The 15,026-nt window shown below is 52.2% G+C and overlaps 1 protein-coding gene across 5 annotated transcripts in view; it reads right to left on the bottom strand.

Annotated features, from left to right (window-relative positions):
- GNAL (G protein subunit alpha L) overlaps positions 1–15,026 on the bottom strand; it is a 68,802-nt gene that overhangs the window by 24,056 nt on the left and 29,720 nt on the right. For all 5 annotated transcript variants that reach the window (XM_074352374.1, XM_074352378.1, XM_074352375.1 and 2 more), the window contains one exon: positions 129–226. In XM_074352374.1, coding sequence (XP_074208475.1) covers positions 129–226 — 98 coding nt within the window. The remainder of the gene's footprint in view (positions 1–128; positions 227–15,026) is intronic.

The raw sequence follows: 15,026 nt of genomic DNA on the forward strand, positions 1-15,026 counted from the left end.
CTCACTCTGAAAGTTATTTCTCTCGGGAGCCGCTCCCTGTTCGTTCCCCGCACCCAGGAAACTTCGGGAATCCGGGGGGGGCGGCACAGGCAGGGCGCGGCCCCTGCCGGGGTCGGGGGCAGACTCACTACTGAGCGCAGTCGATGAGCTGGTACTCGTTGGACCTCTCAAAGCACGCCTTCACGCCTTCGTCATCCCACAGTTTCTTCACGTGATCGAAGAATTCCTGAAATGTGAAAAAGTGACAACTAAGAACACACGTGTGTTTCCATCTCCTGAAAGTTAAATGTACAAGGAAGCTGCCAAAAATCTGCAGGGAACATGTGAATCCTTCTTGGTGGAGGTCGCCCTCCACACGGTGCCAGGCCTGCATCTCATCGCTCCTGTCCTGCCAGGAAGTCCTCCAGAATGAAACGACAGCTCATAGGTTAATGACAGCCGTCAACTGTAAACACAAGTAGGAATCTAGACTTCTCGGTGCTCAGCAACTCAACTGGCAGAACGGACGCCTCAGCCGTGAATACACACACTTGTTACACACTCAGTTCCGTCTTGGCCACTGTCTTTTACATTTTCTAGGTGAGCCGTGATTATGAATAGACATGTTGACAAGTCTGGCCCAGAAGCGCTAAGAACACAAGAAAGAAACCTTCAAAACTACACTCGTTAGGGATAGTGATTTGCTGCGAAGAGTTTAGAAACTAAGTGCGAGCCAGGATTTTGGTTTGCACACAGTGCTCAGCTCCATCCAGTGTGGCCCCAGCAGCCTTTGAAAAGGGAACTCACCCATCTCTGTAAAGGTGGCTTGATGAAGGCACACTCCCAAAATTACCCAAATCAGCGTCGCAGTGCTGTGGCAGCAGATGACACTACCTTAGCGGCTAAACAGAGAAGAAGTGACGTACGTTTTCACAAAGCGCTTTGTCAGAGGACGTACACCCCTTCCCACCCCGGGAAGCACCCGCTTCTATCCCTGGTCTGTGCGGAGGGGTCTGGGGCGCCCCCTCCAGGAAACAGCCGATGCCCCCTCCCAAGAATCAGAGGAGACTTTGCCGGGAAAGAAACTGGAGTTGGCGCTTTTCTTAGAGACTCACGATTCCTTCTAAGGGTGGACCCAAGTACTGTGGGGCCTGATGCTTGTATAAGTGGGGGGGCTTCTCTGAAAAAAGGAAAAAGGAACTGTGAGTACCAATGAGGAGTTCTCAGACCTTCGTGGGGAATTCCTGGGACGCGGCTGCGCTTGCTTGCTTTTCATTCGGGAAAACATGACATTTGCAGGAGCAGAGAGGTAACTGCCCCTGCCCGGGACTCACGGGGTGGCTTCCACGTTTAGCAAGGCAGGGCCATTTCTTTTCTTTTGACCATTTTCTTTTAACTGAACCTCATGCCCTTGTCTCTCGCCTTCGTTATTTTACAGCAGCTGACACCACACTGTTTTATTTCAACATGTTTCTAAATGATAAACGCTTTTTAAAAGTCACAGCCACCATACCATTGTCTCAAACAAAGATACACACGCAAGTAAAGAAATGATCAGGTGAAATCTTAACTGCCCAGTCAGCCAGGACAGCTTCTCTAGCTGGAGCTCAGCACTCGGCCCGAGCCTGGCTAGAATTTGCATAGGCTTGCTAAAAGAACTGGGAAATAATTACGAGGAATAATTTTAGTCTGCCTCCATTAGCAACGGAGATGGATAACACTAAATAAAAATAATTTCAGTGTTGTGTGCGTGCGTGCGTGTGTCTGAAAGGAAAGGGTTAGTCCCAGTGAAGGTTCTGACATCCAAGACTGCCGCGACGTGGAGGGCGTACAAAGAAAAGTCCTGAGTGACGTCTCGCAAGCTCCCCTGTACCGCTGAGGAGGGGGTCACCCTGGGATCGCCATGCATTTCAGCCACTGCGATACACGGACACGAACGTTACTCTTACGCAAGGAGTCTGCGTTGTGTTACAGAAAGTAAAAGTTGTAATGACACCAGACCAAACCTACCTTCGAAAAGCAAGGCTCTACATTTTTACAGCATATTTTTGATTTTTAAATCAAAATTTAAACTAAAATTTAAAAAATTAAATACTAGCTCGTCCTTTTTATATTAAAGCACTTTCCCTCTGGTTCTGTTGTTCAAACCTTCCTGCAGATGTAAAGGGCGCTCAGAGCCAGCCTGGAGTTCTCAGGAGACACAATGTTTTGTTTTGTTTTGTTCTTGCTTTTAAATTCCTTACAACTGCTTTAGAATAGAAATAAAGGCATGACAGTAAGAAACGTAAAAAAACTCCTGCATGATTTCTCTGCGAATAGAATACAATAAAACAACTCTGGCTATACTGACACTTAGGATAAATTTTTAATTTTTTTTTAAAGCCTCCCCAGCCTGAGGTCACAGCCTGAGTTGAATTCCACAAAGGACTGCTTTTTTTTCAATTTTATTTAACTTAATTTACTTCTTTGGCGGGGAGGTAATTAGGCTTATTTATTTATTTTTAAACGTTGGTGCCGGGGACTGAACCCAGGACCTCGTGCAGGCTAGGCACACACTCCAGCCCTGAGCTCTACCCTCCCTTCCATTTTTCCTTTCTGAAATAAAATCAAAAGCATAATATTTCTCAGCTCATGAAATGGATGCTGTCCAGTGGTTTGCACGGCACCCAGGTCTCAGGTGGAGCTCCCTGCCCACGAGCTGCCCTGTCCTGAGGCTGCTGGAAACCGTCACTGAGTTGAGCGAAAAAATGGTATTCCCTATGCTCCATGTTCTTCCTAGGATGACTTCTGGAAGACATTCCTGTTTAACTTTAGTATCAGGAAGGTGTTTTGCATTTCTCAAGCAACTGCTTTTTAAGTTTTATTTTGAATTTTTCATCCTGTGGGCCCTGTGACGTCTTTTCCACTTACGTCACTGAGCTGACTGCTCGGGACCCTGGAAGTCTGGCTTGGGGGTGGGTTCTACACTCTGGGTACTGACCTCAATTCTGCTCCCACGTAACTTACTTTCCTGCCCCAGCCTCATTCTGCTGTGCTTTTCAGTGTTTTTATTAACTTGCATTACAACTTTGTGAGTGGCACTAGGAACCAGTTGAAGCAAAAGTAAATATTAGTGGAACCTTCCACGGTAACTTCCTGAACAAGGGCCACCACCCTCATCCAATGGGCTTAGAAATAAACAGGCGGTTTCGGTTACACGAGTAGCCACTTAGATGGAATTTTCTGAAGCTCAAGTTTCGGTCTGACCCATTAAAAACGCACCTACGGAATTGAATCCCTCAGAGAGCAGAAGGCTCTCGGAGGTTTCCGCCATTCCTTTTTATCTGGTGGATATCAAGGGGAAAGTCTGTGCGGGATCTAGTTAGCACTAGGATTTTGTTGTTCATAATCTCTGTCCACCCTCAGGTCTAATGTAAATATGGTGTGCTGAAAACTCTAGTCAGGGACAGCTTTCAGAACCTGTGCCAAAAAACCCAAACGAACTACAGACAGTCGTCAGGAGTCTTTCCAGGCGCGAAGCACGGCTCCGGGGGCGACAACCACAGCAAGCAACCACACGTGAAGCGGGGCTCGCTCCTGGCCTCTCCCGAGGGCCCCGTGTGTCCCAGGCAATGTCCCAAGGGTCTCCCAGCCAAGGTCCCATCAGACTCTGATACCCGGCCCCGTAGGTGATTTAGCCCCCGTGTTACAGATGGCAAGATGAGAAGGACCCCGCGTCCTTTATGGCTGCTCGCGCTCGCTGGACCAGGAAGCGATCACCCTGGACTCACACGCAGGCTCGGGATGGGGCCGGCCTCCTCCTCCCCTGCCGAGGGGAGTTCCCTGCGGCTGGAGGCCAGAGGGGGCCAACGAAGCCTACAGCACACACCAGCCTCGTCTATTTCCCCTCTCAGGACTGCCCACTTTTCTCTTAGAATCGTTTCTGACAGCTTTTTGGGGTGTATTTCATGTGCCAGAAAATTCACCCATTTATTTATCCAGCCACGCACCCACCAACACAGCCAAGTGGTGGAACACCTCCCCCTGGCCCCTCCCCCACCTCGGGCAGCTGTCAGTCCACTTCGCTAGGTCTCTAGAGTTTTGCCTTTTCTAGAAATTGCACATGAATGAAGTCATGCAGCGCTTTGTGTCTGGCTGCTTTCACTTACGTGGTATTTCTGACACTCGCCCATTTCGTTCTGTGGATTAGCAGCTTCTGAAAACAATTGCTGAGTTCTACTCCGTTGTGTGGACCGAGCACCTTTTGTGCATCATTCGCCAGTGGGTGGATGTGTGGGTTACTTCTGGTTTGGGGCCGTTATGAGTGACGCTGCTGGGAATATCTGCGTGCCAGGCTTTGTACGGACTTTCGTTTTCATCTCTTTTGGGTCAATACCCAGGAGTGGAATTGCTGGGTTACACGGCAGGTGCATGTTTAACTTTAAAAAGCTACTAAATTGTTTTCCAAAGTGGCCATTGCATTCCCATCATCAACAGTGAGGTCTAGGGGTTCTTGTTCCTCCAAACCTCACCAATACTTGGTTTTGTCAGTCCTTTAATTTTAATGACTCCCAAGGGTGTACAGTGGCATCCAGCTTCCCTGCTGGCCAGTGATGTCACGCATCTTTTCATGTGACTGTTGGCTGCTTGCATGTCTTCTTTTGGAAGTGTCTGTTGAAGTATTTTTCCCATGAAAAACCAGGTTGTATGTCTTCTTAAGTTTTAATTTTTAAGAGTCAGAGATTTTAAAAGATTGTGTGGATTCAGACCTTTGTCAGTTACAGGTTTTGCAAATACTTTCTCCCAAAATGTGGCTTGTATTTTAATCTTCCCAAGCATGTTTTGATGAGCAAAGCTATTAATTTTGATGATGTGCATTTAAGTAATTTTTCCTTTTCACTTTTATGCTTTTTTGTGTTCTAAGGAATCTCTGCCTAACCCAAAGTGTTAAGGTTTTCCTTCAAGTTTTCTTAAAGTTCTACATTTTTAGCTGTTACCTTTAGGTCTGTGATCCATCTGCGTTAATTCTGGGGTCAACGAGAGGGAAGAGCCAGCTTTCACTTTTTTCCACATGGATATCCAGCCTCCCCGGCACACGTACTGAGAAGACCACCCTCTCTCCACTGACTGCCTCAGTGCCTTGGCTGAAGCTGACCATATACACGTGGGTCTGCTCCTGGACGTGACTCTGTTCACTGACCTGCACGTCCATCCTTGGGCCGACTCCATCTGTCCCGATTCCTGCAGCTCTGGAGTCAGTCTTAAAGTTGGATGTTAAATCCTCCAACTTTGTTGTTTTTCAGCATCATTCTGACCATTCGTGGTCTTCTGAATTTCCACATACATCTGAGAACTGGCTTGTCAATTTCTATGGAGAAGCCTGCTGGTATTTTGGTTGGAATTGCATTGAGTCTCAGGGTTACTTTGGGGAGAAGTACCATCTTAACAACAATGAGTTCTCCAATCCATGAACATGGTATATCTATTAATTTATGTCGTTTAAATTCTCTCAATAATGCTTGCTCGTTCTCAGTGTACACATCTTTCATATTGTTTGTTAGATTGTTTTTCCTAAGTAATTTTTTTGAATGTTATTTTGAAGGTACATGTTCCTAAAATTTCTTTTTTTGCAAGTTTTCATTCTTAGTACTTAGGAAAGCAGTTGATTTCTGTCTTCGACCCTGTATCCTGCAACCTTGTTCCTTTCATGTATTAGTTCTTCCCGGCTTTAAATTCCTTCCCGTATAGCTGAGCACAGAAATAGTTAACTACGTAGTTCTGACCTCTCTCTCTTTTCTCCCTAAAACAAGATCCATAAGGCCTGGGGCAGAATCAGAATTCCCTGTGGTCCCACAGAGCGGGGGCAGGCAGACTGAGCCAAGGGGCCCTCCCTGCCCCCCCCCCCCCCGGGCCAGCCTGCATGGGTTCCGCTGCTCTTACACCTGGGTTTTAAAAAATATGTTCAAAGATCCAGGAAGGTCTGCCTAGGGACTCCGCCTTTTACCTCCAAGTGATAGTCTCAGAAAACAATGGATAAGTATAAAGTTTTAGTAATCAGATCCACGACCCTTAAATAAATCTACCCCATTGCGATGGGGACATATAGTTTTCCTTAAGTGTCTCTTCTCCACAAAATTAATGCCTTAGCTTTTGATTTTCTCTTTCACAATACTCCCACTCTCATACCTAAGATTCTCTCTTTAAAACCCTAGTTCTCTGACAGAACTGTGCACTGGGTGCGTGCAAAAGAGACTCACAGGAGAAACTTATTTGTGTGGGAACAGAAATAAAACAATTAGGTATTTTTATTAGGGATAAGAGGCTCAAAGAATCACGACTTTAGCCTTTGCTTCCAGACAGCCTCTGTCAAGTTGCCTGACAAAAGTTCTCGCGGCATGTCAAGTCTGATTATGTAACACTCAAAGGTATTATTCTCGGTCCTCTTAGTCACTCTGGGTCTTGTCTGTTTTATGTGCAAATAAAGGCAAAATGGAGGGAGGAGGCCCTCTTTTCAGGAATAGGTTAGATTTACAGCAAATGTCCATGAAAGCGGGTTTGCTATATTCCCACTGACAACGGCTGTAGAATTAGATGCGTATTTCTTTGGGAAAATTTTAGTGTAAAACACACTGGAGGTGCCTAGCGAGGAATCCCAAGACAGAATTTATGGTTTGAGCTTAGATCTGGGGATCTGAGTGTCTGGGCTCACATCCCAGCCAGGGCCTTCTTAACTCCGACCACTGTGCCCTGTTCCCCAGGACAGAACTGTTCTGGGCAGAGGCTGGCCCTCAGGCCACAGTGATGAGTCCTGGGCGGAAGGGTGGAGGTGGTGGGTGAGGACACGGAGGTGTGACAGGTGGGGGCAGGACAGACAAAATCCAAAGTGGCATGGGGTGGCATCAGGGAGGGCCAACCGGTCTCAGGGCAGCTGAGAGCTCAAGGACCGACCATGTGACAGGCTGGTCGGGGGTGAGGGTCTGGAGAGTCCTTTGGCTTGGGACACAGGGATGGTGCGGGGACCCGGTATGGCAGCTCTGGAAGGACTGGGCAAGGCTGGCCTGGTTCCAACAGGCCCGGAGGGACACACGTGGCGAGGGAATGGGTGTCCCGTGCAGGATTGAGAACTGAATTCCGGAAGGAGCTACAGAGCCCAGGCGCCGGGTGGAGGGAGAACGCGTGGGGCTAGGGACAGGGGGAGAGGGACCAACTCCGGTCACCTGCACGAGGTGGGTTGTGGCGGCAGAGAGCGGACACCAGGGACTGGAGCCCCGTGGGCGCTGCCATAGGTGCAGAGCGGTACCCGAGCTTCCAATCCTGGGCTCGCCCCTGGCTCCCAGGCCCTCCAGAAAGGCCCCGGGACTCCTGCACTTACTGACGGGGAGGGAGGCAAACAGAACTGCGCTGCTTACGAGGAACAAGGCCAACCACGCCGACACCTGCCTGGATGACTGGTGCTGTAAGCCAGCTTCCAAGTCCCGGCACGGGGAGTTGGGTGGGGGGTGCCTGGGGCACCCCCAGCTCGGCCTGCAGGGCAGCTGGGGGTGGGGATGAAGCCAGGGCGCTCAGGCCGACGAGCCCCGAATTGCTAAGGGGCCGCTGCATGGACCCAACACCTGCAACTTAGCTGGTGGTGTCCTCGGTGGGGATGTGCACCTGCCGAGACGTAACCGAGGGCCACGGCCCCTGCGGGCACGTTCGCTGGGGGTATTAGGGGATCCACGCTTCCCTGGAATAACAGGTTTCAAAGGCGCTGCCACCTCTGTGATCCCGCAGTGGCTGCGAGGCCGGCCGAAGTGCGGGGGAAGAGCACCGCCCTCACGCCTCGATACTCCACCCCAGCGCTCAGCCGGCCGGGCCGTCCCTTCCCCCCGGGCTCTCTTGACTTCAAGTTTTCCATTTTCCCTCTTTCCGTTTCTTCCGTCACCGTTCGACTAGATACAGTTCATTCACCACACAGGTCACCTGTTTAAAGCGTGCCGTTCAGTGGCTTTTGGTGGATTCTGAGAGCTGTGCAACCGTCACCACCGTCGCCTTCAGAACACTCCTGTCACCCCCCAAAGAAACCTCGAGCATCGCGTCTCACTCCCAGCGCCCTCCGGACACTTCATAGAAGTCACACGGCATGTGGCCTTTTGTGCGGCTTCCTTCCCTGAGCACAATCTTCTCGAGGCTCATCCACGTGTAGTGGGTGTTGGTGCTTCATTCATTCTTGCGGCCACATGAGATCTGGCTGCGTGGACCAACCACCCGTCCTCTGACGGGGTTGGGTTGCTGGCCTTTCCGGGGACTGTGAATGGTGCTGCTGTGGACGCTCATTCACGTATCTGTGTAAATGTCTGTTTTTAACTCTCCTGGGCACATACCTAGCAGAGGGTCACCTTTCCCGAGAGAGACATCTGGAACCACCTGTCAAGAGTTACTAGCTGGAATTTCTGATTCAAACACTGACTTCCTCTCAGCGTTTCGTCACTTTATTAAGTGCTCATTTATCCTAGAGGACGGGGACGGCGTGCAGATGTCCCAAGAGGTGGATGCCACCCAGCACGTGAGTGCGTTTGTGACTTAAGCCAGAGCACAGAGGGACCCGAGTTCCTGTGACATTTCCCACAAACAGGGAGGCCTCCCCCTGGGCCTCCCGGGCCGCCCACCTGTCTCCTAAGCTCACTCTGGCCATGACGAGCAGAAACAGCGGAGACCAGTGAAAGGATTCTTCTCCTTTGAACTGAAGTGACCAAGCGGGTGTCTGGGGTGGGGTGGTGGGGGTCATTCCTCCCCCACCGCGGACTCACCCGGAGCTGCCAGTCCCTGATCTGCACAGACTCTCGAGGGCCGGGGATGGGCAGGACTTGTGAGGGGACAGAAAGAGCAAAGAGAGTTAATAACAGTTTAACAATAGGAGGCAGGGCTGGCAAGGAAGCAGGGGCTCCTCCTGCGGGCCCTGATGCAGGGCGAGGTCTCCAGGCTGCTGGGTTCGGGGGCGGGTCCCCGTTCCCATCCTGATGCCCCGCTCACTGCAGCATCGGACACAGCTGGCCACACCCTCCCCCGGAACACGTGCTCTTGGTTTCCTGGTCTGCCTCCTCTCCCGCGGTCAACCTACGTTCCTGGCTGAAGCCATCACCTGGGACCAGCAGGCGTGGTCACAGACCGCCACCCCACCTCTGTGTCCCTCTTCCTCCCAAGTCTTCTCAGCACAGGAGCCGGTGACTCCTGGAGAACGTTAAGTCAGACCACATCACAAGTGGGCTCAGCAGTCTAATGCTAACAACTCAGTGTCCATCGACGGACACGTGGAGAACCAAAGTGGTCTACCCACAGGGCGGAACAGCATTCAGCCCCCAAAAGGAGGACATTCTGAGACAGGCTGCAGCGTGGGTGGGCCTGGAGCACGTGACGGTGAGTGAAACCAGCCAGTCACAGAGGGTCCAGGGCGGCAAACTGCCAACCTGTTTACGTTCCCCCCAGCAGTACATGAGGGTCTAATTTCTCCACGTCCTCACCACACTTGGTATTTTCGGGTTTTTTTAAAAAAATGGTAGCGATCCTAGTAGCTGTGACACTGTGTCTCTCTGTGGTCTTGATCTGCAGAGCTAATGACGGTGGGCGTTTTCTCATGTGCGTCCTGGCTACCTGAATGTCTTCTTTGGAGAAATGTCTGTTCAAGGCCTTTGCTCATGTTTAAATTGAGCTGTTTGTCCTTTTTGTTGTTGAGCTGGAAGAGTTCTTTACATATTCTGGATATTAGACCCTTATCAGATATATTATTAGCAAATATTTCTCCCATTCTGTGGGTTCCTTTGATGCACAAACAATTTAAGTTTTGATCAAGTCCAATGTATTTACTTTTTCTTTTGTTGCCTGAGGTTTTGGTGTCAAATCCAAGAAATCACCACCAAATCCAAGGTCATGAAGACCTAATCCTTTACTTTCTCCTCAGCATTTCAGTTTTAACTCAAATTCAGGTCATCGATCCATTTCGGATTAAGTTTTGTGTAGGGTATGAGGTTATTTATAGAGTCAGAGAGTCAGTTCAATCTAGATTATTTCTCAAATTCACAGGAATTTTGGTTGCAAAATGACACATTTCAATGCTATAATGAGGCCATATTACATAAACATGCCTAATCTTATGAAAATGTTTGCAGTGCCCTCTTTCCACAAATGGGACAGGAAGAATCTCACATGGAAGTTTCACCATGTCATCATAATGGTAGTTTCTTAGACATTTAAAAAAAAGGAGGACGTTCTCCCTCAAAACCTGTCGTCAATGCTACATATGCCCCAAGTGCCAATAACCAACCAATCGTTCAAAAGGGACTCACTGAGTTCCAGCTCTGCACTAGGCACTGTGTCCAGGGCTAAGGTGACCACAGTGGGTAAGGGGGACGTCGTCCCTGTCCTCAAGGAGTGTGAAATTCTGCAGGTTATGCGCCCAGCACAGGGTGAGGCGCTGGAGAGAGGGGCCACCAGTATAAGCCACGATTGCTGGTCTCAAGAAATTACTGCTTTACATAGGGAGACCGTGGCTGAGATTTACCAAATAATTAGGGGACAGTGAAGGGCGGTAAGGACTGGATGGGACGAGGACTGACGCCAGAGTGCCACCTGGGAAGCCACAGGAAGTAAAGCTGCAGGGACCTGGGGAAGGGGGAGACATCACCCAGCTTCAGACAAGCTGGGAAGGTCTCCAGAGGAGGATCAGCAGGATGTGAGCGATGAAGGAGCCTCGGACAGACCAGCTTAACTTCTTGGGTGGAGACATGACACCAGGGCCCCAAGGTGAGGCTGGTGGGGTTGCGGTGGAGGCACCGGTGAGACCCTGCACCCCGGAGCAGGGCAGACGTGGACACAGGAAGCGACTGAGTCTACAGTCCTCTGTCTCGCTCTCCTCTGTGTCCTCGTCACTAGACCCCATGGAGTGGAAAGCCCCCCAGTGCCCTCGGCTGCCACAGCCGAGTCCAGGCTGACGCCACCAAGCCAGGCTGCTTCCCGTCTACCAGTGTCTTCCCTAAACGCACCGCATGCACCAGGAGGCTGGCTTTCCTGGGGGAGGGGATCCTATATGGGCAGAGTATCTTATTTCCATTGTGTGGAGTTGGTTGCAGGGTTTTTTTTTTTTCTTCTTGAAAGCTTTTAAAATGTTCGTGGTTTTTTTTTGGGGGGGGGGTTAGGTTTATTTATTTATTTCAGTTTTTTTAGCAGAGGGACTGAGGACTGAACCCAGGACCTCTTGCATGCTAAGCACGTGCTCTACCACTGAGCTCTGCCCTCCCCCGCTTTTAAAATGTTTTACCCAGAAAAACACCCAGGAGAGAAATCAGCTCATTTCTTTCAAACAAACAAGTGTGATCTCTTGATGATCAGCCTTCTGTTGAGAAGGCAGACAGGGTCCCTCTGGTCTCCCCTCCCGCTGGGTGTCTCTCGGCCCGACAAGGAAGCCCGTTCTGCTGTGGCGACAGGAAAGCACGTACTGGTTTCGCTCCAGTGCCAGCAGCTCTCCTGAGAGCCGCAGCGCCACCTCCCCGGCAGCCTTCACCAGGGCCCCGGCCACGGCCCTGAGCCCACAGGCTCTGCTGCATGGAGCCCCCCTGCCCGGGACTGCAGGGGCTGGAGGGACGGCTTCCAGGAGCGCCTTCCTTCCCCAGTCAGGGCGTCTGCTCTGTCGCTTCTGAGCAGAAGCTTTTCTCTTTGTCTAAGTACTGAAACAGGTTTGATAGGAAAATCAACGGCTGCAAACCACAGAAATTTACATGAGATTAAACACCTGAGGGTCTCAGACATCAGGGGTCTCAGAGATCCAGAGCAAAGGCAGGGAGAGGGGGCACGTATCACACCCTCCCCCAGCCCGGCATCAGGGTGCGTCTACACTGCAGGGTGGATCCACGCTCGCTGGTAAACAAGCCCCTCTGAGGTCTTGGTGGCGTCAGCCTGGGATGTTAGGGAGTTGCAATGCAGGAACAAACGCCCTCGGGGCCCAGTCCCAGCAGGGGGGGTTGAGGGCGGGGAGGGCCCAGGGCTTCGAGCCCCCCCAAGAGACCTGGCATCCCTGCTCCTGGGAGGAATGGCTTGAGCAAGTCTATTTACACCATGAAAAACCAGACCCCACTTTAATTTTTGCTTTGCGTGTATCTGGTCTCTAGGTACTTATTGTTTTGAATTTTTAATTCTTCTGGAAGTGTAGTGGGTTTACAGTGTCAGTTTCAGGTGCACAGCAGTGATTCAGCCAGGCGTCCTGTGACTTTCAGAAAGAGCACCTTCCATGGGCCCTCAGGCAATCTCTAGAACACGGAGGCCTTGAGCGTGGCTTCCCAGAATTTTCTCATTTTCACACCAGTGACCTGAGCCTTTCCTTCCTCGTGACTTCCTTATTTACTGTCCACGTGGTTCAGCTATGACCCACACAGGACAGTACGTGAGTCCCAGGCATACAGCGTGCTGATTCGGTGTTTGTGTAGGTGCAAGCGAGCCGCCCCCTCTCCAGGTGCGTAGCCTGCGTCCACGCAGTCAGCTGTGTGCTGTGCCTCCCGCAGAACAGGGACTTTCACTTCAAACAGAACTCAGGCTCTGAGGCTTCTACTCTGAGACACTGCGGCGAGGGAGGTGCACCTCAGAACAAGGCTGTCGTAGAGCTTCTGGGTCTAAACTCTCCACGCCCCTCCTCAAAGCCAGATGAGCACTGTTTGCATAAATAATGGGTACAACTCCCAACGGGAGATGGTTTCCAAACCATGGGCACAAATGCCAAGAAAAAAGTGGGCATAAAACGTAAGCAGGAAAGAAGTGGACGCAGGGAGCTTTAGAAACACCCGGTGAGAAAGGGAGATTGGTCTGTGTTTGTGATCCGCGAGGCGCACAGCCGCACCATGTGACCCAGGGTCCGGCTGTCTCTGTCGACTTCCCCCTAAACGTGCTTTGCAGGTGCCCCCCACCCTGCCGCACGTGGGGTGAGCGGCGGAGCTGTGAGAAGATGCAGAAGTGGGCCAGCAGACCGTCTTCAGCAAGGGGACGTGGAGGGACTCCCCTACCTCTGGAGCACCTCCCAGGGCTGGAACCCCTAACCCCATTCTAAGCCTATTTCATCACTCATTGTTCCCCGTAGGAACACACAGACCCCCCCCTCAGCATTTCCCACGACCCCAGGGCTGCCACCACACCATTCCCTGTGGGAACACACAGAACCGCCCCCAGCATTTCCCACGACCCCAGGGCTGCCACCACCACCTTCTCAGCCAGCAAAGCAACTCCTCCCCCCTGCCCCCCTATCGATGCCTGCAGTGAGAGCTTCTGGCCAAACCCGCTCCAGCCCCCCCTGGTCCCTGCAGGCCTGGTGGGGGGTGGTGGGAGCAGAAGGACAGGCCGAGGGCACACCTGGCACCCGGCGCAGAGCTGGCCGACCAACTAGAGGGGTCTGACTGAGGACGGCGGTCAGTCCTCTTTCCAACCCACCATTTACATTTAATCCATCATCCACATTCTGTTCTTAAGCAAAAATCCTGTCAAGTCACTCTTAATGACTCGAGACTTATCTTGAACTGTAACTATGAAAACAGCTACAGGAAAGCACAGCCGTTACTGTGAACGGCAGCCTTGCGTTTGTCCGTAACCCACACCGGGTCACTGCGGGCACTGCAAGCCCACGGCCGCAGCCCAGCCTGGCCGGTGCTGAGACCTGACCCCGGGAGCTTCCAGAACAGACTCCTGCAGCCTTCCCCCCAGAGCTCCTGACTCAGACGTCTCAGGGCAGCCCGAGGGATCTGCTTTGAAAGCTCCCCATACGACTGAGGCGCGGCCTGGTTTGGGAATAAGGCGTTGACCCCGGGGCTGAGAAGCTCTCGGGGCTGCTTCTGATGCGGAAGCCTGACTGCGGGAAGGGCCCGGGTCTGAGCAGGACTAGTTCACCGGGGCAGCAGGCAGGAAAGAAGGCAGGTCTGGGGCTGGAGTGGGAGACTGGCCATGTCAATGAAACAGCCGTCGAACCCACCGTGGGCCTCTCCCTTCCCCAGGCCCAGCCGGTGCCCGGCTCCCACCAGCCCCGCGAACAGACATCCCCCAAACACGCGAAAACGCTGCACGGTAAAAACGGCCCACCAGTCACGGACACCGGGCTGTAAGCTGAATCAAGCCCTCAGAGGGCGGACGGGACACACGCCATTCTCCGGATTCTGAGCCAGCTCTGCCCGCTTCTGCTGCCCTCCCCACGGGTCCAGGATGACAGAAGAGGGCCAGAACCCATTCTTCTGTCTCCTGAGAGCGGGGAACACTCATTTTCTTTCACTTTAATAACTTTCTCCCCTGAGAGAGGAACTAAAACGTCTCTCGCCCGGCAGGAGAGTGGGCGGAGGTGGGTGGGAATCTGTGAAGACATTGGTGACAGCTCTGACACGGGAGCCGGGGGGCTGGCGCGGTAACCCCTTCAGCACCGAGGTGGCCTCTGCACTCTGCTGGAGCGGGGACGGAAGCAGGTCTCGGGTCAGAACGACCCCTGTGGCCTCACGTACAACGGGCAGGACCCAATTTAGGAAAGACACGTGGCAAACAAAACAGAGTAAACCAAAAACAATGCAATCGGTGGGAAGCTCACTGGCACTGACCTCTTTTACCTGAGAGAATTAATTACATGCTAGAGAGAAAAACAAAAGCCTCGGGAAGGCTGGACAGGGCGACCCTGGGACCGAGGCTCGCCGCAGTCTCACCGGCCCGGGCCAGGGCAGAAGCACCGTCTTCCTGGGCGCTGGCCCCTCTGAACGCCGCCCAGCATCCTTGTTTCCTCGAATTGTCAGAGCTTACAGTGGACCTTTTCCATCTGCTCTACTTGTTGGGGCTCAAGGTGAACAGACCCCCCCCTCCCCCGCCCTGCGTGCGCCCACGGCACAGTCCCGAGGGATGCCATCCCGGGGAGCGGGCGGAATCCAGGTCCCCCTACCCAGGCTCTGTCCCTCTCATCTCTCTAGACTTGATTTCCAAATTCCCCTGGGCCGAACCTGGCAACAAGAAATGTCTAGAAGACTTTTGTGGACTGAAGCAGGGGAAGGAAGGTGCCCCTTCCCAGTGGCCGCGAGGGGACAAGA

This window comes from Camelus bactrianus, chromosome 24 (assembly GCF_048773025.1).
Source record: "Camelus bactrianus isolate YW-2024 breed Bactrian camel chromosome 24, ASM4877302v1, whole genome shotgun sequence".
Classification (NCBI taxonomy): Eukaryota; Metazoa; Chordata; class Mammalia; order Artiodactyla; family Camelidae; genus Camelus; species Camelus bactrianus.